Source organism: Microcebus murinus, chromosome 1 (assembly GCF_040939455.1).
Source record: "Microcebus murinus isolate Inina chromosome 1, M.murinus_Inina_mat1.0, whole genome shotgun sequence".
NCBI lineage: Eukaryota > Metazoa > Chordata > Mammalia > Primates > Cheirogaleidae > Microcebus > Microcebus murinus.
The window spans coordinates 162,133,632-162,158,630 of NC_134104.1; the positions used below are offsets into that span (position 1 = coordinate 162,133,632).

Here is a 24,999-nt window from a genome sequence, read left to right on the forward strand (position 1 = left end):
CATGGCACTCTAGCCCAGGCAACAGAGTGAGACTTTGTCTCAAAAAAAAAACCCTTTCTCTATTTTTTTTTTTTTTTGAGACAGGGTCTCACTTTCTTACCTAGGTTGGAGTACAGTGGCATAATCATACCTCACTGCAACCTCAAACTCCTTAGCTCAAGCTATCCTCCTGCTTCAGCCTCCTGAGTAGCTGGGACTATAGGTACATGCCACCTGCCTGGCAAAATTTTAAAAAATATTTTGTAGAGACATGTTTTTGCTATGTTGCCCAGGCTGGTCTCAAACTCCTGGGCTAAAGTGATCCTCCTGCCTTGGCCTCCAAAAATGCTAGGAATCCAGGCATGAGCCACTGTAACTTAAATAACTTTTTAGTTATCTGAAAGAGGAGTGGTTTTATCTACCATGAGAATTCAAAATATAGCCATTAATAAATGTAATATCCTTTTATTATTTTAATCCCCAAAATGGACTATCTACTTATATTTTACAAAACACTGCATGTTAAAGATCTTATTCATCTTGGCAACGTCACATTTATAGAGAAAAATCCAATGCAACTCACTGGAATGTTGTCCTTGTCATATTCTTTCAAATCTCTTAAGAAATTCATATCTCCCAGAAGTTTTTTGCTAGGTCCCCAGTAATCTAAGATCTATAAATAAAATTTATGAAAACTTATTAAATGTACAATTAAAGATGCTTGATGTAAAAACAATTTAAGATACATTATCCAGAGAAAATGTTCATATACTTTCAAAATATCAACTTATATCTCCTTGGAAATTAAGACTCCTCTCCCTGAGAACATGTTAAATATACAAAATATTTTAAATATGGACATGAACTTATAGTTTGGATTTGTTATAATAAAAATTAAACATTGAAAGAAAAATGATATGATTATTTCCTTTTAAAATTTAAGAAAAGCAACTTGCATAAACACCAAAATAACTTCATATAAGAAAATAAAATTTTCAAGAATTCTTTGCCTAGGCCAATGTCTGAGAGGGTTTTCCTAACCTCTTCTTCTAGGATTCTTAAGGTTTCATGCCTTAGATTTAAATCTGTTATCCATCTTGAGTGGATTTTTGTGAGAAGTGAGAGGTAGGAATCCTGATTCATTCTTCTGCATGTAGCTATCCAATTTTCCCAGCACCATTTATTGAAGAGAGATTCTTGCAAAAGACCCCCAAAGCAATCATCGCAGCAACAAAAATAAACAAATGGGACCTGATCACATTAAAAAGCTTCTGCACAGCCAAGAGCAAATAGACAACCTACAGAATGGGAGAAAATATTTTCTCTCTACATTTCCGATAAAGGTCTGATAACAAGAATCTATCTAGAGCTCAAAAGAATTAACAAGAAAAAATCAAACAACCCCATCAAGAAATGGGCAACAGAAATGAACAGAAACTTTTCTAAAGAAGACAGAATAATGGCCAGCAAACATATTAAAAAATGCTCAACATCACTAATCATTAGAGAAATGCAAATCAAAGAGATATTAGAGATATCATCTAACCCCAGTGAGATTGGCCTGTATCAAGAAATCCCAAAACAACAAATGCTGGCGAGGATGTGGAGAGACAGGAACACTCCTACACTGCTGGTGGGACTGCAAATTAGTGCAACCTTTGTGGAAAAGAATTTGGAGATACTTCAAAGAACTAAAAATAGAAATACCATTAGACCCAGCAATAGCATTATTAGGCACCTACCCAAAAGAGCAAAAGGCATTCTATAATAAAGACATCTGCACCCAAATGTTTATGGCAGCACAATTCACTATTGCAAGGATGTGGAAACAACCCAAGTGTCTGTCAATTCATAAGTGGATTACTTAAATTTGGCATATGTTTACAATGGAATATTAATTCTAAGAAACGACAGCGAGCTAGCATCGCTTATATTATCCTGGATTGAGCTTAAGTCCATTTTCCAAAGTGAGGTGACACAAGATCAGAATAATGGGCTCCACATATACTTGCTGTCAAGTTGGTACTGACCGATTAACACTATGGTGCTCAAAGGGTGGTGGTGTTCACCAGGGATTCGGGGGTTGGAGGGGTGGTCCCACATCTGAGGGACGTGGTGAGCATTGTGGAGGGGAAGGGCATACCTCTAACCCTCGCTAGGGAGAGGCAAAGATATAAAATGTGACCAAAATGTTAAGAAAAAAAGAAAAACAAACATTTGCCGGGCGTGGGGCAGGGGGGGAGGATGGCTGTATGCGGGTAGCTAGTGCGGTGCGGGCCGTCTGGGGGCTGGGCACGCTTGAAGCTCTGACTCGAGGGCGGAGGGGAGACAAGGGCAATGTATGTAACCTTAACGTTTGTAACCCCATAATGTGCTGAAATTAAAAAAAGAAAAAAAAGCTAAATGTAAAAAATAAGAAAACAAATTTTTATTACTTCAAGTTTTATTTTTCTTATTATTTGACTCTCTCAAACAAGAAAAGTAGCAGACATTTTTTCTTTTTCTTTTTTTTTTTTTTTTGAGACAGAGTCTCGCTTTGTTGCCCAGGCTAGAGTGAGTGCCGTGGCGTCAGCCTAGCTCACAGCAACCTCAAACTCCTGGGCTCAAGCGATCCTCCTGCCTCAGCCTCCCGAGTAGCTGGGACTACAGGCATGCGCCACCATGCCCGGCTAATTTTTATATTATATATATTAGTTGTCCAATTAATTTCTTTCTATTTTTATGGTAGAGACGGGGTCTCGCTCAGGCTGGTTTTGATCTCCTGACTTTAAGCAATCCGCCCGCCTCGGCCTCCCAGAGTGCTAGGATTACAGGCGTGAGCCACCGCGCCCGACCCCAGACATTTTTCTTAAGCCAGCCTTCTTACCCAGCTAGGCTCTCCAAGCGAAACAGAAGAGAAAGCAGAAAGCCGAAGATCACGCATTGTTTTACCAGTTATAGGATAAAGTACCTCCTGCTTATACTGGTAAAAGATGTTGGAAGACTACCTGAACATTTTTTCTTGCTTCCAGAAATTTGCCAGGTGTGTGTGTGTGTGTGTGTGTGTGTGTCTGTAAATGAGAATAACTTGATAAGGTAAGAGCCTACTTATTTATTATTATCTCAATGAAGGATAGACAGGCCAAAAAACCCAACTAAATTCATCAATTCAGGAATTCCTTTTATTTATTTATTTTTTATTTTTTCTTAAATCCTGAGACCAGCCAGACAATTCAGGAATTTAAACCCACGTATTGTAAAAACCTGAGAAGAAAATAAGTTTGTAAATTTAGTTTAGGATAGATACTATGCCTTCCTTTTTAACAGATATATCCTTTTTTTTTTTTTTTTTTTTTTTTTTGAGACAGAGTCTCACTTTGTTGCCTAGGCTAGAGTGAGTGCCATGGCGTCAGCCTAGCTCACAGCAACCTCAAACTCCTGGGCTCAAGCAATCCTTCTGTCTAAACCTCCCAAGTAGCTGGGACTGCAGGCATGCGCCACCATGCCCGGCTAATTTTTTCTATATATATTAGTTGGCCAATTAGTTTCTTTCTATTTATAGTAGAGACGGGGTCTCACTCTTGCTCAGTGTGGGGCGCGGTGACAACGCCATTACAAGATGGCGCCGATTTCCGGTGGCCCGCCTGTAGTAAACAAGTTCAGCGCATGCGCAGAGTAAGTCCTGGCCCGTTCTATAAGTATGCATATGAAGGATCTTAGCTTGGCCTATCAGTAATAACCCTCGAGCGCTTTTAACCTATCCCCATCACTTCCCCCCTTCCTTAGAGTATATAAGTGTGTGAGAGCTTGTGCTCAGGGTCTTCCGCATCATGTAAGTCTAAAGGGAACCCCATTAAAGCACTGTCAGAAGAACTCCAGTTGCCGCGTCTTCCTTGCTGGCGAGGCGGGCGCGACAAGTGGTGCCGAAACCCGGGAACCGAACCGAAACCCGGGACTTGAAACAACTTTGAGGCACCAGCGGGAGACGACCTCGACAGAGGTGAGTTCAGAACTGACGTGTGGGACGGCCAAAACTCCCCTGCTTCCAAAAAATGGGTAATATTCTGCTGCGGCACTTTTTGTGGCCTATTATCATGAAATGCCTGTATGATGAGACTTCAGGCCCGCGCGTAGCAGCTAGCCAAAGTGCACTGAGTGACTTGCAAGACGCAAGCTCAGAGAGAAGCAGTAAGGGAGGTACCGCGGTAAAAGGTGGAAAAAAGGAATATAGAGCTCAAAAAAGGAAAATGCAGGGAGGGAAAGCGCAGCCCGACCTGCAAAGGGAGAGAAAGAAGAAAAGGGAGAGAAAGAAATGTAAAAGTACCAGGAATAAAAATAACAAAGGAAAGGACAGGACAGAAGACAGAGGAGATAGCCTTTTTCTGTCAGAATTTAAAAAATTAAATATTTCTGAGGATGATTCCTCTTCTTCCTCTTCTCTTACTTCCTCAAGTTCAGGGGAGGAGGCGGGGGAGGAGCTAGATTCAGAGGAGGAAGCTACTTTGGAAGAGGAAGCGGCAGGTTGTGAGCGGTACCGCCCACCTCCGCATGCCCCGCCTTGGGAAGGGCTGGGTTTTTCTTAGGGGCCGCTCGCCGCTGGGGATCCTCTGCCCATACCCTGGAATACAGAGGAGCCAGTGTGGGTGCCCCAGTGGCCCTTACCCTCTGAAAAGTTACTCGCGGCCCATAAGCTAGTGCAAGAGCAGCTTACTCTTGGGCATCTTGAACCCTCTCATTCTCCTTGGAATACTCCTATTTTTGTGATTAAGAAAAGGTCTGGTAAATGGAGACTGTTGCATGACCTTAGAGCAATTAATGCCCAGATGCAGCTTATGGGGCCTGTTCAGAGAGGACTGCCCCTTCTCTCAGCTTTGCCTAAACATTGGAGTCTAATTATCTTGGACATTAAAGACTGTTTTTTCTCTATTCCCTTGCATCCACAAGATAAAAGCAGATTTGCATTCACGCTTCCTTCCATAAACCATGAGCAGCCTGATGCAAGATATCAATGGCAGGTTTTGCCTCAGGGCATGGCTAACAGTCCCACTATGTGCCAACTTTATGTGGCCTCAGCTATCCAGCCAGTTAGGCAGAAGTTTTCAAAGGTAAGAATTATACATTATATGGATGATATTCTCTTGTGTCATTGTGATAATGGCGTACTTCGCCAAGCTTATGCGTCCCTTCAGGCTCACTTAAAGGAAAAAGGCTTGCTGGTCGCTCCAAAAAAGGTGCAAGAGGGAGAAGTAGGCGCGTTTCTTGGTAGTAGCATTCTCCCTGACAAAATTGTGCCTCAAAGACTGTCCATCCGAAGAGATGCCTTAAAAACATTAAACGATTTTCAAAAACTGCTAGGGGATATCAATTGGCTTCGACCTTTCCTATGTCTTACCACAGCAGAACTGAAGCCATTATTTCAGATTCTAGAGGGAGACTCACACATCACGTCTCCTAGAACTTTGACTCCTGAGGCCCTAAAGGCTCTTCATAAGGTAGAAGAAGCCATTCAAAAGGCACAACTAGTGCGCATTCAACACCATGATCCTTTCTCCCTCTGTGTACTCCCTTCTCCTACGCTCCCTACGGCAGTGCTTTGGCAGGATGGTCCCCTTTTATGGGTGCATCCTCAAGCCTCTCCAGGAAAGGTGATTGGCCATTATCCTACCTGTGTGGCCGAGATAGCTTTAAAGGGTATTAGTTTGGCTGTGTCCCATTTTGGACGTCACCCTGATAGCCTGATTTGTCCATATACTGCCAATCAGGTAAACACCCTTTGTGCCACTCTTGATGCATGGGCCATATTGAGATGCACCTTCCCAGGGAGCATTGACAACCATTATCCCAAACATGCCTTGTTGCAGTTTGCAATGCGGAACGAGCTTATTTTCCCAAGAGTAACTTCACTGCTACCTTTGGTTGATGCCTTGGATGTGTATACCGATGGCTCTAAGACAGGTATTGGGAGCTATGTCATTCAGGACAAGGTGTATACAAAACAGTTTAACTATTCTTCTCCTCAGCTAGTAGAGTGTGCCATAGTCGGTCTGGTTCTCAGTACCATCACTGAACCTATCAACATCATCTCAGACTCCTTTTATGTGGTCAACGCAGTTAAACAGTTAGAGAGCTCCTTTCACATTCTTGCCAAGAGTACTGTCTTTTCTGTATTTACAGAAATTAGGAATACTATTCAAAATAGGAAAAACCCATTTTCCATTCAGCATATCAGAGCTCATTCCTTGTTACCTGGACCTATGGCTGCGGGAAATGCTATGGCAGATCGCGCCACTCGCGCCCTCTGGGTGTCTGATGGCCACGCCGCCGCCATAGACTTTCATAAACTTTATCATGTGCCAGCTGAAACCTTACGACTTAAGTTCAGCATCACGCGTGCAGATGCTCGTGAGATTGTACTGCAATGTCCAAGTTGTGCTCCTTATCGCACTGTTGTTCATATGGGCGTGGATCCTAGGGGTTTGCGTCCTCTACATATGTGGCAAATGGATGTAACTCACGTCCCATCCTTTGGGAAGCTTCAGTATGTTCACGTGTCTGTTGACACGTGCTCAGGCGTCCTTCATGCCACGCCTCTGGCTGGAGAAAAGGCAAGTTACATTATCATTCACTGCCTAGAAGCTTGGGCAGCCTGGGGCAAGCCCCGGGTTATTAAGACAGATAATGGCCCAGCTTATACCTCAAAATCTTTTCAGCAGTTTTGCACTCGCTTGGGTGTGGAGCACCGTACAGGTCTTCCCTACAACCCTCAAGCACAAGGCATCGTGGAACGTGCTCACGGCACGCTCAAAATGTACTTACAAAAACAAAAAGGGGGAGATGCCCTACAGCTAGGGCTATCACCCAAAGGACGCCTTTCCTTTGCTCTCTTTACTTTAAATTTTTTAAATTTAGATGTCAAGGGACGTTCGGCAGCAGACAGGCATGTCACGCCTGCTCCGCCACAGAAAGAATTAGTGAAGTGGAAAGATGTGTTGTCTAATCTATGGAAAGGCCCGGATCCAGTGTTAATGAGATCCAGGGGAGCTATTTGTATTTTTCCACAGGACCAGGACAATCCCATCTGGGTGCCCACGCGGCTGACTAGAACGGTGCAGCAGCCTCCAGAGCAGCATGGGGACCCAGTGGCTACTCCTCCTGACGACAGTATGGATGATCGAGAGAATGGCAGCGGAGCCACGCTGGGGGATCCTGTCAGTGCTTCCCCTGCCGTTGCCTGTGACACATGACGCATCAGTTTTCCCCTGCTTAACTGGAGGGAAATAGATCCTTCTCCTTGAAGGGGACTTTGTGTTTTGTGTGGGGTTAACGGAAGCTGCACGGACTTGGCCCCCCTGTCCATTGGTGGCTGGGGGTATGGCAGGGAATGCTAGTTTCGCATGGAATCTTAGCAACTCTTTTGAAGGTTCTGTGAGGGTGATTGCGGGAGGGCGAAACTCGACCTTTGCCCCTACACCTGTCTGTGTTTGGCCCCCGTTTATCTGGGTGGTATCCACGGAAAAACCCTCTGGTACACATGTGAACTGTTCCTCTAATACGTGCAATTATACATTGTGTTAGAATGCCACGTCTCACCCCTCTGCCATTGTTACCTGCTTGCCTAGATACATTCCTGTTTCTGTTAAAGCTCCTAGCTCTATGGCTCTGTTTCGGTCTTGCAGCCACGGCCGTCTTGCTGCTTGCTGCGGCTGGCGGCGGACTGTGGGCCATCTGTAGGCTGCAGGCCCAGAGACAGAGGGACCATGTGGTATTGGCACAGGCATTTGCTGCACTTGAACTGGGACAGCCTACACAGGTGTGGTTGACCATGCTTAAGGGTTAGCCTAGTTTTGGGTTGCACGCGCTCCTACCCCCAGGTATTTTGGCAGACATGGCCTTTGCACTCTGAGGGATTTCTCCCATTGCACCAGATAAGGCATGTCTCCTATCCCACAGCCAGCCTTTGCACACCTCCGAGTTTTGCTCATTGCACGAGGTAAGGTGGTTGCTGGTGAAAGTGAGGCTCTGCAACCTTGATCGCACGGTCGAAGGACGGTGCTGAACGGTTGCTCAGCTCTCATTAAATTAATAAAACAGGGGGAGATGTGGGGCGTGGTGACAACGCCATTACAAGATGGCGCCGATTTCCGGTGGCCCGCCTGTAGTAAACAAGTTCAGCGCATGCACAGAGTAAGTCCTGGCCCGTTCTATAAGTATGCATATGAAGGATCTTAGCTTGGCCTATCAGTAATAACCCTCGAGCGCTTTTAACCTATCCCCATCACTTCCCCCCTTCCTTAGAGTATATAAGTGTGTGAGAGCTTGTGCTCAGGGTCTTCCGCATCATGTAAGTCTAAAGGGAACCCCATTAAAGCACTGTCAGAAGAACTCCAGTTGCCGCGTCTTCCTTGCTAGCGAGGCGGGCGCGACACTCAGGCTGGTTTCGAACTCCCGACCTCGAGCAATCCACCCGCCTCGGCCTCCCAGAGAGCTAGGATTACAGGCGTGAGCCACTGCGCCCGGCCTTAACAGATATATCCTTAAATAATAATTATAATGACCTTTATTGTGTGCTCACTGTTTGTGAGGCTTTGTACATAAGTATTAACTAATGTAGTCCTCACATTAACTTTGTCATGTAAGCATTATGATTACTTCTTTTTACAGAGTCCTACAAAGGTTAAGCACCTTGCCCAAGGTCACACTGCTAACAGGGTCAGGATTTCTGAATACAAACTTTTTGGCTCTAGAGCATGTGTTTTTATTAAAAACAGCATCACTATACTGCTTAACTTGCAGAATTTTTTGAATGCTCAGAAATAACACCTATGTGTTATGTGTCACATTCTCAAGAATGTTTGCTGGAAAAGTGCAGGTACATTAGTGTACCTGTTCATTCCAACCCTGAGACAATGGAAATTCCTGCACAGACAGAAAAGGAGATAGAAGCAACTGGAACTACATTTTTCTGACACTATACTGCCTTAGCTTTACCCTAAAATACATATAGACAATGTTTTCCACAGTTTATTCTGAATCCATTCAATCTGGAATCCATTCAATCAGTTTTTCTCCCTTGGATTGGGTACTGTTGATATTTACTGGAATAATAGTTGCTGAAAAAGTTCTGTACATTCATGAATATGATTTAAATCTAGGTCCAGTTATTACCTTGCCTCCAGTCCCTGAAGGATCTGAAATTTTTTCGGGTTTTATATCTTTCATGACACAAATAGCAGCCATAACTAGTTTAACACCAGATGGAGGATTCTTCATTGATTTCACAATTGTAATGTCAGCTGGCTAAGTAAAAACAAAAACAAAAAAACAGGACATCATCATAAAAGCACTCCTTTTTATTTGAAGTTGTAATTTTGTTTTTACTTTGCATGGTTATGAAAGAACTAGCAGAAGAGAATTTAGCATAGATTAAGACTAATAGTTTCCAAATGTTTGGAGAACATGGTATAAAACAGTTAAAATAATGCTCATGGTTACCTAGAATGGATGCTTCCTAAAAACAAGGCTTTGTCAAACTAAGTGGCTGTTATGATTAACCTGTAAGGAGAGAATGAAGAAAGACCATGGGGTAGCCTGTGATAGTTAAATGTGCCAGAGAGCATATAGAAAGAAATAAGCTCAGGGTTCTAAATTTCTGGTTCACAGCATAGGGAGAATATTAGGAAGTTTCTATAAATGCCCTAAAATAATCTCTTGTCTTTTAGCTACAAGGCTGATGTAACTAAAATCAGACAGAGTTTGATCCTGTGAGATGCTGAATTACCAAAGTTGAGTTCATAGTCTGACATGAAAGTTAGGACATTGATTTGGAAAGAAGGCAAAGAATGGGATCTGAATATCCTGAGCCACCAACTACACTGGCTGTCCCTCGTCAACAGATGTTGTCTCTCTTGCTCTGCTTGGTGAAGTTGTTCTGGTCTTGCCTAAAGACCCTAAGATTGAGCCCATCCTTCACAGTGAGCTATCACAAGAGTAGAAAAACATGCACCACATGGACTCGCCATCAAACTGGCACTAATTGATCAGCACTAAGGTGCTCACATGGTAGTAATACTCACTTGGTGCCGGTCAATTGGAGGGGTCGGTGGGTAAACCCACAGCTAATAGAGACAGGGCGCACTGTATGGGGGAAGGACACGCTTGTGGCCCTGGCTTGAGTGAGGCAAATGCATTTCATGTAACCAAAATGTTTGTACCCCCATAATATCCTAAATTAAAATTGAAAAGTCATATACAACATAGTGTGGTGCAGTCAGGTGACACTCCAGCTGAATTGGAAACAACCTTTAAGTTTTTCCATGCATGCATGTCCAAGAGGCTGCAGAAATGTAGCTCCACGCCCTATTTAACATACCCCTCCTGCTCCATGTACAGAACCACTCTGGCCTCTCTTAGAGCCTGTTCATCCCATTCCCACTGGAACATCCCAAATGAAAATTATAAATAATATATAAAAAGTAAAAATATAAAAATTACAATATATCAAAGAAGAGAGGCAAGTTTCATTTGATTGAACAAAAACAATATAATATCACCCACTGAAAGAGAATCCTGCCTAATTAACCAAGTACCTGTACACAGTTTGCTTTTATTGACGAAACAGGTTGCTAATGCAGACACTTGCCTTAAGCGTATCCAGTGCAGACAGAGCTGCTTCCAAGGCTGGAATTGCCTCGGCTAGGTCACTTTCACACTCGTTCTTGAGAGCTTGGGCTTCTTCTGCCTTCCCACTGGCAAACACTTCATCTAATTTCACAAACTTTCTTTTTGCTTCCACTTGGGCAGACTCTATCTCAATGACCTAAAGAAAAGAGAGAAAGAAAAAAATAGAAGATGGCGGATGAGAAACACTGCCATACAGAGTGTCTCTGCAGAAAAGCCAGATTCTAGCAGAAATGAGAAGAAAGAAGCAAGAAGACGAGCCTACATTGGATGAGGGTTGGAAGGAGGAGTACCTGAGACCTCAGGAGACTCCACGGGAGGAGGTCACGGAGGAGAACTGGAAGCTGGGACCCCCGGAGCAGCCCGGAGACCAGCGGGAAGGGTAGGTGGATATGCCGTTTCCCCTCCCCTGCATTTGGGACTGCTGGTGGGCTCCCCAGCGGGTGGAGAGACCTGCGGACACCAGCCCAGCGATGGCTGCTGCCAGTGAGCGGTAAGCCAGTAGCGGATGCGGCACCGGGCTCCCAACTCCCTCGGGCACCTCCGTGTGCACAGACCCGAGCCCCACGGCAGATGCCATATTGCCTCCCCTTCCCCTCCCCCGACCCTACCCACGGCTGCCCAGAGAGACAGAGAGACAATATAGCCACCAGCTGGAGGCACCTACAGGGAACGAGACCTTCCCTTTTGGGGCCCTACAGCTGACTAAGGGGAACTCAGACTGTGAGCTCCCTACCCACCAGCCCTCCCAGGTGCTGCTGGCACGGTGATCCCAGGAGAATGGGGCAGACCCTGAGGTTGAGAGGCATAGACCCAGCGTGGGCTCCCTGTGGGTGAATTGGGACTGGAACTCCTCTCCTTGGTGGGGATACAGTTTGAACTCTGGGACTCAGAGGTCGGACCTGCAGACCAGATCCTGTGCACCGAGGACTCGCATTGCCCAGGGCACAGAAGGGATATACATGAACAGCCTACTGAAGTGTGTGTGCCTTCAGGGGCAGATCAGCGTCCTAGAGGGCAACCTTCCCCCCAAAGGGAGGCCATGCGTCCAGCCCAGGTGGCGTTCCTGCACAGGGAAACTCCCCGCCGGCATCACAGTCCGGGGAGGCCTGGTGGCGTGAGGTCTGGCCTGCTGGCAGAGGCCCAGACGTAGCCGTGGAGTTGGGGACGGTGGAAAGAAGCCAGGCCCGCTCCAGACTGGGGGTCTCAGACAGCACCACTCCCACAAGCAGACTTTCTGGCTGAGTGGGATCATTCCAGCCCCGCCCTGGCAGCTTTTCCTGGAAGAGAGAACAGAACTTTGACCCCTGCTAACGGCACTGTTGGTGCCTGAGGGCAGGCTTACCCAACCCAGCTCCGCCCAGACTCTCTCCTAGGCCAGCCCTCACTGAGGGGGAGAAAAGGACACACCTGGAAGTCCCAGGGCCCCACCCACCACCTGAGGCACTAGAGTGCCTCTCTACAGGAACAAGAGCTGATAACAGGACACAAAAACAACAGCATAGCCTGTTCCTCCAAGCAAGCGCCACCTACTGACAAGGAGGACATCCTGCACAGCCTTTTCACGACACCCACTGACTCATACAGGGAGTGGTCGAATCTCACCCACACACACCACCTAACGGCTCAGAAACTAAACAAGGCATGTGAATACCCAAACAAAAACCTAAAGGAAAGAAACAACAACTGATCGACATGGGAAGAAATCAGTGAAGGAACTCAGGAAATATGAAGAACCAAACGGAAAACAACGCCCAAATAGGAGCCCCAGCCCCCTAGAAACGGGCACCAATCAAAATCAGGCAACCAAAATGACAGAAGAGGAATTTCGTATGTGGATCATAAGAACACTCACCGACCTGCAACAACAACTCAATAACCAACACAAAGAAACCACAAAAAACCTCCAAGATCTGGAAAAAAAGTTCACTAAAGAAATAGACACAATGAAGAAAAGTTTAACCGAACACCTGGAAATGAAGAATCAATTCAGGGAACTACAAAATACAGTGGAAAGTCTCAAGAACAGGGTAGATCAAACAGAAGAAAGAATCTCAGAGATTAAAGATAACACCCTCCAATTAAATAAATCAGTCACAGAAATAGAGCAGAGAAACAAGAGAAAAGAGCAAAGCCTGCAAGAGATGTGGGATTATGTGAAGAAACCTAATGTGAAGGTCATAGGGTTACCAGAAGGGGAAGAAGACAACACTCAAGGGTTGGACAAGCTATTTGAAGATATAATAGAGGAAAATTTCCCAGGCCCTGCTAAAAATCTTGATATACAAGTTCAAGAAGCTCAGAGGACCCCTGGGAGATTCAATGCAAACAAGAAGACGTCAGGACATGCAGTCATCAGACTGACCAAAATATCAATTAAAGAGGCCCTTCTAAGAGCTGTAAGATGAAAGAAGCAAGTAACATACAAGGGAAAGCCAATTCGAATAACACCAGACTTCTCTAATGAGACTTTACAAGCAAGGAGAGACTAGGGCCCCATTCTCACTCTTTTGAAGCAAAACAATGCACAGCCTAGAATCTTATTCCCTGCAAAACTAAGCTTCATATATGAAGGAGAAATAAAGACATTCTCAGACAAGCAAAGTCTCAGAGAATTCACCAAGACAAGACCAGCCCTACAAGAAATCCTCAAAACAGCGTTACGCACGGAACATCATCATAATAACCCACGAATATAATAACAACCAAAACCCAAAGATTAAAGGCCAGATATTACAATGGCTCAAGACAGAAATCATAGCAACAACATCCAACCCAACAGAATGAACAGTAATCAACCTTACCTATCAGTTCTCTCAATAAATGTGAATGGCTTAAACTCTCCACTCAAGAGACATAGGCTGGCTGAATGGATAAAAAAATACAGGCCAAGTATATGCTGTCTTCAGGAAACACATCTAACCTGCAAGGATGCATATAGACTAAAAATAAAAGGGTGGAGATCAGTATTCGAAGCAAATGGAAGCCAAAAGAAGGCTGGCGTGGCAGTTCTAATTTCAGACGATTTAGTTTTTAAAGCAACAAAAGCAATGAAAGACAAAGAGGGTCATTATATAATGGTGAAGGGCACAGTTCAACAAGAAGAGATAACAATTTTAAATATATATGCACCCAACTTAGGTGCATCCAGTTTCATAAAGCAAACCTTACTGGAGCTAAGCAAATGGATTAATAGCAACTCCATAATCACCGGATATTTCAACACCCCACTGAAGGCACAAGACAGATCCTCCAAACAGAAAATTAATAAAGAAATAATGGACTTAAACAAAACTCTAGAACAATTGGGTCTGACTGACATTTACAGAACATTCTACCCAAAATCCACTGAATATACGTTATTCTCATCAGCACACGGGACATTCTCTAAGATTGACCATATCCTAGGACACAAAGTAAACCTCAAGAAATTTTAAAAAATAGAAATCATACCATGTATCTTCTCAGATCACAGTGGAATAAAGGTAGAAATCAACCGTAACAGAAACTCACATTTCTACACAAAAACGTGGAAATTAAACAACCTCCTACTAAATGATTACTTCATAAATGAAGAAATCAAGATGGAAATAAAAAAATTCTATGAAGAAAATGACAATGGAGAGACAAGTTATCAAATCCTCTGGGACACAGCTAAAGCAGTTCTGAGAGGAAAGTTTATCTCCTTAAATGCCTATAACCAAAAGTCAAAAAGATCACAAATAGACAATCTAATGAACTGACTCAAAGAGCTGGAAAAAGAAGAACAGACCAGCCTCAAACCCAGCAGAAGAAGTGAAATCAACAAGATCAAATCAGAACTAAACAAAATTGAAAACAGGGAAGCTATTCAGGAGATTAACAAAACAAAAAGTTGGTTCTTTGAAAAAATAAACAAAATTGACATGCTACTGGCTAAGCTAACGAAAAGCAGAAAAGAGAAATCTCTAATAAGCTCCATCAGGAACAAAAAAGGAGATATCACAACTGATCCCAAAGAGATACAAGATATAATTTATGAGTACTACAAAAATCTTTATTCACCTAAATTGGAAAATGTGGAGGAAATGGACAAATTTCTAGAAACACACAGCCTCCCTAGGCTCAATCAGGAAGAAATAGATTCCCTGAACAGACCAATCTCAACAGCTGAAATAGGAACAGCAATTAAAAATTTCCCTAAAGGCCGGGCGCTGTGGCTCATGCCTGTAATCCTAGCTCTTGGGAGGCCGAGGCGGGCGGATTGCTCAAGGTCAGGAGTTCAAAACCAGCCTGAGCAAGAGTGAGACCCCGTCTCTACTATAAATAGAAAGAAATTAATTGGCCAACTGATATATATATATAAAAAATTAGCCGGGCATGGTGGCGCATGCCTGTAGTCCCAGCTACTCGGGAGGCTGAGGCAGAAGGATCACTCAAGCCCAGGAGTTTGAGGTTGCTGTGAGCTAGGCTGATGCCACGGCACTCACTCTAGCCTGGACAACAAAGTGAGACTCTGTCTCAAAAAAAAAAAAAAAAATTTCCCTAAAAAGAAAAGTCCCGGTCCAGATGGCTTCAAACCCGAATTTACCACACTTACAAAGAAGAACTAGTACCTATCTTGCAGAAACTATTCCACAACATCGAGAAGAACGGAAATCTCCCCGACACCTTTTATGAAGCGAATATTACTCTGATACCAAAACCAGGAAAGGATACAACAAAAAAAGAAAACTACAGACCAATATCTCTAATGAATATAGATGCAAAAATTTTCAACAAAATCTTAGCTAACCGAATCCAGACACTTATCAAAAAAATAATCCATCATGACCAAGTGGGCTTCATCACAGGGATGCAGGGATGGTTCAACATACGTAAATCTATAAATGCAATTCACCACATAAACAGAAGCAAAAACAAAGACCACATGATTCTTTCAACAGATGCAGAAAAAGCTTTTGACAAAATTCAACACCCTTTCATGATACGAACACTTAAGAAAATAGGCATAGAAGGAACATACCTAAAAATGATACAAGCCATATATGACAGACCCATAGCCAACATCATACTGAATGGGGAAAAACTGAAATCATTCCCACTTAGAACTGGAACCAGACAAGGCTGCCCACTATCTCCACTTCTGTTCAACATAGTGCTGGAAGTCCTGGCTACAGCAATCAGACAGGAAAGTGGAATTAAAGGTATCCAAATAGGGGCAGAAGAGATCAAACTTTCACTGTTTGCTGATGATATGATATTATATCTAGAAAACCCCAAAGATTCAACCAAGAAACTCCTGGAACTTATCAATGAATTTAGTAAAGTCTCAGGATACAAAATCAATACACAGTAATCAGAGGTATTCATATACGCCAACAACAATCAAATTGAGAACCAAATCAAAGACTCAATTCCCTTCACAATAGCAACACAGAAATTAAAATACCTAGGAATATACTTAACCAAGGAGGTAAAAGACCTCTACAGGGAGAACTATGAAACACTGAGGAAGGAAATAGCAGAGGATGTAAACAGATGGAAATCCATACCATGCTCGTGGATCGGTAGACTCAACATCATTAAAATGTCTATACTACCAAACTGATCTACAGATTCAATGCAATACCTATTAAAATCCCATCAGCATTCTTCACAGATATAGAAAAAATAATTTTACACTTCGTATGGAGCCAAAGAAGACCCCGAATATCAAAAGCAATTCTAGGCAACAAAAACAAAATGGGAGGTATTAATATGCCAGATATCAAACTATACTACAAAGCTGTAGTAATTAAATCAATATCGTATTGGCACAAAAATAGGAATATTGACCAGTGGAACAGATCTGAGAATCCTAATATAAAACCATCCTCATATAGCCATCTAATCTTTGACAAAGCAGACAAAAACATACGCTGGGGAAAGGAATCCCTTTTCAATAAATGGTGCTGAGAAAACTGGATAGCCACCTGTAGAAGGCTAAAGCAGGACCCACACCTTTCACCTCTCACAAAAATCAACTCACGCTGGATAACAGACTTAAACCTAAGGTATGAAACTATTAGAATTCTAGAGGAAAAAGTTGGAAACACTCTCCTAGACATCGGCCTAGGTAAAGAGTTTATGAAGAAGTCCCCAAAGGCAATCAAAGCAGCAACAAAAATAAATAAATGGGACATGATCAAACTAAAAAGCTTCTGCACAGCCAAAGAAACAGTCATGAAAGTAAAACAGACAACCTACAGAATGGGAGAAAATTTTTGCATCCTACGTATCCGATAAAGGACTGATAACTAGAATATACTTAGAACTCATGAAAATCAGCAAGAAAAAATCAAATAACCCTATTAAAAAGTGAGCAAAGGACTTGAACAGAAACTTTTGAAAGAAGACAGAAGAATGGCCAACAAACATGAAAAAATGCTCAACATCTCTAATCATCAGGGAAATGCAAATCAAAACTACAATGAGATATCACTTAACTCCAATGAGAATGGCCTTTATCAAAAAGTCTCCAAATAACAAATGCTGGCGTGGATGCGGAGAGAGAGGAACACTCCTACACTGCTGGTGGGACTGCAAACTAGTTCAACCTCTGTGGAAAGCAATATGGAGATACCTTAAAGCGATACAAGTGAATCTACCATTTGATCCAGCAATCCCATTACTGGGCATCCACCCAAAAGATCTAATGACACTCTACAAAAAAGACACCTGCACTCGAATGTTTATAGCAGCACAATTCATAATTGCAAGGCTGTGAAACAGCCCAAGTGCCCATCAATCCAAGAATGGATTAATAAAATGTGGTATATGTTTATCATGGAGTATTTATCAGCTCTAAGAAACAATGGTGATATAGCACATCTTATATTTTCCTGGTTAGAGCTGGAACCCATACTGCTAAGTGAAGTATCCCAAGAATGGAAACACAAGCACCACATATATTCACCAGCAAACTGGTATTAACTGAGTAGCACTAAGTGGACACATAGGTACTACAGTAATAGGGTATTGGGCAGGGGCGAGGGGGGTGGGTATATACATACATAATGAGTGAGATGTGCATTATCTGGGGGATGGTCATGCTGGAAACTCCGACTTGTGTGTGTGTGGGGGGGAAGGCATTTATTGAAACCTTAAAATCTGTACCCCCATAATATGCCGAAATTAAAAAAAAAGAAAAAATGGAGACAATTTCTCAAACAACCTATTGTTTTATCAATCCTAGAGATAAAAGAATTTTCAAAAATTAGGGAATCCAACATATCATTTTGAAGGATAGAGGAGTCTAGAACAAAATGAGGAGAAATACAAATACATGTGACCTAATTTGGAAATGGGCTTACTACCTCCCTTTAAAAATGACAGAACTTGGCCAGGCACAGTGACTTATGCCTGTAATCCTAGCACTCTGGGAGGCAGTAAGATTGCTGGAGGTCAGGAGTTCAAGACTGGCCTGAGCAAGAGCGAGACACTGTCTCTATTAAAAATAGAAAAATTAGCTCAGCATGGTGGTGAGTGCCTTTAGTCCCAGCTACTCAGGATGCTGAGGCAGGAGGATCGCTGGAGCCCAGGAGTTTGAGGTAACAACTATGATGACGGCACTGCACTCTAGCCCGGGGAAACAGAATAAGAATCTGTCTCAAAAAAAAAAGAACTCACACGGGACCCAGTGAATCAGCCAGTCAATAGAAAAGGGTAAAGTCTCTAAACTCTAACACCAAAAAGTTAAGGTTTATCTTCAAGGCCAATTTTATATCTTTCAATTATTATTTGACATCAATAAAAAATATTCAGGATACTTTACCTGCATCATATGTGCATTTTCAATTTTAGCTTCCTCCAATTTGGGCTGTAATTGAACAAGCTCAGTTTGCATTTCACCAACCTAAATAGATAATTTGTCATTAAGTTTCCACTGTTATAATTATCACAGAAACCAAACACAGAAAATTCTTTGCATGATTAACATGAAAGTTCTTTGTATGATAAACAAAATCATAAGAGTGTGGACATGTTTTCTTCACAAAAGACTTTACCTTCCTTGAGTATATGATAAGGCATTGGAAACATGCAGTTGCCATGGAAGAAATGGCAGATAGAAAAGAAGGCAGTAGCTCAGGGTACTCCTATTATACTTTGTGCATGGTATGCAATGCAAAGATGAACCAACCAAACCTCTGTTACTTATATTGAAATAACACTAATAATATTGCTAATACTTGTTAATTTTAAAAACCTCAAATCTTATATTTAACCAGGTATAACAATAAAAGGCAACCTAGACTTATTATATTCTCCCAAATGCCAAAAAATTAATTGAAAATAATACAGCATGTTTTTGAGTCTATGTGGTCTGGGCAACTTATTTAACTTCTCTAAAACTTACTGTACTCATCTGTAAAATAAGGATCATAAAAGTGTCTGCCTCATAGAGTTGCTATGAGGAATAACCGAAGGAATGCGCATGAAGTACATAACATGGAGCCTGGCATACAACATATTATCAATAAATTGTAGCTCTTATTATTATTTCTTATATTTCCCAGCATATAATACGATTTTGAGTAGCTCCTCCAGTTTACCTGAGACTCAGCAAAAGCTAATTTGTCAAGTCCATTTACGTATCGTTGCTTTGCTTCCATGACAGTTTGTCGCTTTTTAGTCAAAAGCTGTCGAAATGAGCCAATAAGTTCAAGATAAGACGTAGCAGTAACATAGTTATGTCGTCCTAACTCTCGCAAGAATCTAAAAGAGAGACAGACAACATATCTCACTATAAGTAATGTCCATCACAAAGAGGTAAATTCAACATATCATTAACAACAAAAATTGAGAGTAAAGGTTAAGTTTAATGCAGCAGCTGTTGAGTACTTGAATGCTGTAAGACTCTAGAATTCTACATATAAACACATTCTAATTTCTGTCCTGCAGAATATCGAACAGCAATGATATATTTAAAAAGCACAAATCAACAAAGATGTCTATAAAAGGTAAACTACCACAAGAAGAATATTAGGCTTTTTTTTTTTTACATGTTTCATAAGCCAGGAGCACCTAACTCTGTAAGGGCCTAAGATATTGTGTGAGCTAGGCAAGCACAGTAGGAAAGGGGGCTGCAGACAGGCTAGCAGGCATCATTCCTTGCACATGTATGTCATATGTTGGCTAAATGGGATATGGCCAGATTATAAGACTGTTTTACGTACACACGGAAGCAATGGAAGTAATGATGTTTTGTGGTAAACATACAAACTACACTGCTTAGTGCTACCATCCAAGCCAACCACTCTGGCTGGCTGCATGACTCTGGCTAGGCAATATACCATGAGCACTTGGATCTGCCCGTCTCTGAGATGAGGATCTCAGAGAAAAACAGAGGCAAACAGACACTTTGGAGGTATCTACAACTCACTAACCAGCTTCCATTCTCGAGAACTTCCACCCAGTGACTCCACAGCGATGTTTGGCCTATGGAACTTGGCATCCTAACCATATCTGTTCAGATCAGGGTCGGACACTTGACACAAATAAGGCGAATCACATTTTGGAATAAATTTGGAATAGGGAGCTAGAAACAGCCAGTTAGTCTCTACCTACAGTTGGAACTGTAAGTAGTAAACTTGAAAGCTGAGAAGCAGCCAGTTTCCTCCAAATACACTGGGAAGTAAAACATTCAGTCTACAAAGGGAAAGAAGAAAATGGATGCCCAGAGAGAAGCAGGGATGAGAATCAGTAAAAGCATTTCTGGGTTTCTGATGGCTTTCTCTAACTCCAGCCACTTCTGAGACCCAGCTGTGTTCTTTCCCTTAAGCTTTGTGAGACACCTTTGTATCTTTATAATGAATCCCCCCTTTTGTTAAAGCTAGATCAAGAGGTTTTCTATTTCTTGTAGGTTGAGGGTCTTAACTAAATGATCAGAAAGATTTAGAAGACATTGAACTCATATTAAAAATTTGGACTTCCATAAAAAGAGATGCTTTAAAATACAAGGCAACATTGTCATTTTTAAATGTATTATTATTAACCTTTCTGAAAGATCCATAATAGATGTGTGGAAGTGTTTACAGATTGGAACTATTTCTTCTCGTTCAGCCTCAGTAAGCTCCAGTGTTTCTAAGAATTTCACAGCTACAAGTTCAAGAGCATCTTCAGGCCATGGCTAAAAATAAGAAAAAGAAAAATGCCATTCTTTTACTGTCCACTTATGCTTGCATTATATCTTCAATTTTCAGTTCATTGCTTAAATCCCTCAGGGTACCTTGCATACCACCTACAACACATGGCCAGCTGCCTTACAAACTGAGAGAGGGTGTAAATGTTGATCTATATGAAATATTTCATATATAAACATTTCATAAATTGCAAAATCCTCTGAATTGTTTTGGCATCCCTAGTAAGTATGTATCCTACTTTGGAGACTAGAGAGTGTCATTCTGACTACATGACATAGAGTAGTTTACACTTACTTCCTGAATTTCATGGACCCAGGTCTCAAATAATGCCATCAGCTTCTCTGACAGTCTCTATCTCCCTAATACTTGGGTTTTGGTTACTTATTGGAAGCAGTATTAAGATAGAGTTTGCATAAAGCAAAAGTATTTCACATCATTTTTATTGTTGTCTGAATACAAAAACATCCACTAGCTGAAATGTATGTATAATCCTCAAAAGGGCAGAATTAGTTTTTCAAACATGCAATTGATAATGAATAAGCAAAAGGCAATAAAACAAATTAGTATCAGAAATTAATTTTTGAAAGAACTGTACAGGGTCTATGTACAATTCACACTCTATTGGGCATAAAACAATTAAATAGAAGGTGCCATGAACTATTCTCAAGAGGACAATTACTTAATGGTCTTACACAAGTAGCAATTTGTCTTAAGGTTAAGTGAGGCAGTGGCCTTTATCACTTGCTGCTCGTATGACTGAAATTGTTATCCAATTGGTCATCCTTATCTTTTGTTTTGTCCCACTCCAATTCATTCACCATACAGCCTCTAGGTGTTTTTGTTTTTTTCCTAAAATATAGATTAGCTAAAAATAAGTTAATGCTGCTGTGATATCTTTGGTATAAAACCAAATTCCTAGGAACACCTTACAAATCCCTTTATAATCTAGCACCCACCCAAAGCTCCAACTCAACTCCTGCTGCCCTCATTGCCAGTCAGCTATGCCAAACCATTCACTGTTGCCCAAATGAACCATGCTCTCCTCACCCTTGCATGAGTTTAACATTTAAATTGATAGACTGAGTAAAGCAGATTGCCCTCACTAATGTCAGTGGGACTCATGCAATCAGTTGAAGGCCTCAATAGAGCCAAAAAGTGCTCCCCTAAATAAAAGGGAATTTCTCTTGTCTGGCCTCCTTTAAGCTGGGATATTAGGTTTTTTTCTGCCTTCAGACCTGAATTGAATAGGCTCTTCCTAGGTCTTGAGCCTGCTGCCTTCAGACTGGAACTACACCATTGGCTCTCCTGGGTCTCCAGCTGCCAACTGCAGATCTTGGGACTTGTCAGGCTCCATAATCATGCAGTTCCTCATAATAAGTTTCTCATAATAAATTCTTCTGGCCAGGCGCGGTGGCTCATGCCTGTACTGTAATCCTAGCACTCTGGGAGGCCGAGGTGGGCTGATTGCTCAAAGTCAGGAGTTTGAAACCAGCCTGAGCAAGAGTGAGACCCCATCTCTACTATAAATAGAAAGAAATTAATCGGCCAACTAATATATATAGAAAAAATTAGCCGGGCATGGTGGCGCATGCCTGTAGTCCCAGCTACTCGGGAGGCTGAGGCAGTAGGATTGCTTGAGCCCAGGAGTGTGAGGTTGCTGTGAGCGAGGCTGATGCCACGGTACTTGCTCTAGCCTGGGCGACAAAGCGAGACTCTGTCTCAAAAAAAAAAAAAAAAAAAAAATTTTTTTTCTAATAAATTTCTTTACATATAAATCTCCTAGTGGTCCCTAATCTCTCTATGTAACTAATTCATCTTTATACTTCCAATATTCACTGTCTTCATATGTGTACCTTTTGCATACCAACATTATGGCTCTTTTATAACTATGACTACTGATTGCCTTTTCTGTCTTCCAGTCCAGCGTATAAACTCCCTGCGAGGATCATGTAGTCTTTTCAGTCCCTCGTTCTGAGCATTATGCCTGTCATTATAGTAAGTGATCAAGAAACACCTGCTGAATGTATATTAATGAAGTTTAAATAAATTTCAGTAAAATTCCAAAAGAGTTAGTTACCCGCTCCCCACAAAAAATAACAAACCTGAAACCAGTCAATGGTACAGCAATTGATGAGGGATGGGAACTGTCTCAAGCGATTTCGAAAGGCATCTCCAATGGGGCTAAAAGCCACTACAACATGAAGATTATCTTTGCAGCGATTCACAAAGAAAGCAAATAGGGCTAAGGGACTGAGTTCACCATGTTTATTGCCAGCCTGGGCTACTGGGCGAACACCCTAGGGAATATCAGAAAATAAAAACCTCATAAATAAAAATAGATGAGCTGATAATGAGATTAGCAGATATTAGAATATGAAGAAGTTTTATTACTCCCTGTAACTAGCTTTTAAATTTTGGTTTTATATCAATAGACTGTCTTTGATATAGTTTACACTTAAAAAACCTCTTCCAGCTCCATAAATCTATAATTTAAAAATAAATATCTGCCAAAAATTCACTTTATTAAGATAATCACAAAAGTTCACCAAGATATATGTACAGGACTATAATTCAACATTGGTTTTAGAGAAAAAAATGGAAACAACTATAGTGCCCATTAGTAAAGAACTGGTTAAAAATGTAAAACATCCACATATTGGAATTTTAAACAAATATTAAAAATAATGAGGCATATCTATGTATGTGGTATGGGAAGATCAGCAAGATAAAGTAAATGAAACCAAAACAAGCTGTGCAGTAGTATGTATAATATGATTCTCTTTGTTAAATTAAAAAAATAGATGTATATAAAACATGCAAATATAAAGCAGAGATACTGAAACAATGGGAATGTTTGATAGCAAAGTGATGGGAAGAAAGATAATAGCTAAAGCAAGCAGGAAAGCCTAGCAAAACTCTGGAAATCCCACTCCCCAAAGGTAACTATTTCTTGGATGGGAGTACAGAGGATGGATTTCTCCTAAGCGTTAGGAAAATCACCATTAGACAGCATCCTTGGCCACATCCCTGACATATCCCAGATAAAAGCAAAGAACTTGTTGCATCTTTTTTCTTTTTTCCTTCCCCACCACAGGCCATGAGCTGGTAACATTCCATTTACTGAGGGCTTTCTAAGTGCCTGGTACTACACAGATGCTTTCTTTTGTTGGATTCAAGGGTTGTTGCTCCCATTCCATAGAAGACAAAAGTAGAGGGCTTGAAGTATGAGGGCAAGTCCATTTCACTCCAGATGCAATCACTGGAGGTTGGGAATGAAATATCCATGTGTAAGTGATATATTTTCTGGGTAAAAGTAGTTATGGTGATAAGAAAGGGGGAAATTACTAGCAGAGATTTTGTGTGGGAAGTTCTTAGAAATGGGGGTCAAAGTACATGACATCTGACAGTAGTGGGAACTGCAAAATTGTATTTTTTTAAATTAAATCACAAAGCCTGATTTTCAAATATATTAGAACTGTAAGACCAGTAGCTTTATTAAAACTTGAGAATTTAGTAATCAGTGGTAAGGCTAATCAAGTAGCACTAAAGCCATATTTTCTTATATCAATGTAACTCTAAGACATGATTTTTAAATCTCTAATCCTTCATAAAATATGCTAAATAACATTAAACAGGTGAAACAAACTGCCATGATTATGAAGATGGGAATCATAAAATAAAAATTCTGTCTCATATGTATAGTACAAGCAATTTAAAATTCACCAAAAAATGTGTTAAACTAATATGTTTAAAAGTTTTAATTATAAAAATCATCTGCACACGCTATATTTATCCTAAAGAATAGAGAAAAGGTTTCAAGAAAAGAAAATTCCTGTACTACGAGCAGCACTCCCCCAAAAGCATTTACCTCCATCACTTCTTGTTTTTCATCTGCTGCAAAAATGTTAGGCACTTCTCCAGTATTGAGTACACTGTCAATATCCTCTAGAAAAGCTTCTTCTTTAATCTGAGTGTCTGTGATTAGAAAGACTGTCTTCTGGCCCTTCATGCCTGCATTCCTTAACAGAGCCTTAAAATTAAAATATACTTATAAACAGAATGTGGTGGACATCCGTTGGTTTTGCTTTCCCTCCTTTTCCCCTTCTTTTGATAACAACACCTTGATTTTAGGGCAGTTCCTCTCCCCACTTCTGGTGCGGCTGTCAATTGGGGCCTCCATTTCTCCCATTCCTTAGGTGGG

General features: G+C 41.5%; 1 protein-coding gene across 1 annotated transcript in view; it reads right to left on the minus strand.

Annotated features, from left to right (window-relative positions):
- Positions 1-24,999, minus strand: part of DNAH12 (dynein axonemal heavy chain 12) — a 211,024-nt gene that overhangs the window by 57,265 nt on the left and 128,760 nt on the right. The window contains exons 45-52 of the mRNA XM_076008843.1: positions 24,667-24,828; positions 22,901-23,095; positions 20,652-20,785; positions 19,209-19,371; positions 18,431-18,511; positions 10,598-10,774; positions 9,124-9,255; positions 563-652 (exon numbers count right to left, since the gene is read on the minus strand). Coding sequence (XP_075864958.1) covers positions 563-652; positions 9,124-9,255; positions 10,598-10,774; positions 18,431-18,511; positions 19,209-19,371; positions 20,652-20,785; positions 22,901-23,095; positions 24,667-24,828 — 1,134 coding nt within the window. The remainder of the gene's footprint in view (positions 1-562; positions 653-9,123; positions 9,256-10,597; positions 10,775-18,430; positions 18,512-19,208; positions 19,372-20,651; positions 20,786-22,900; positions 23,096-24,666; positions 24,829-24,999) is intronic.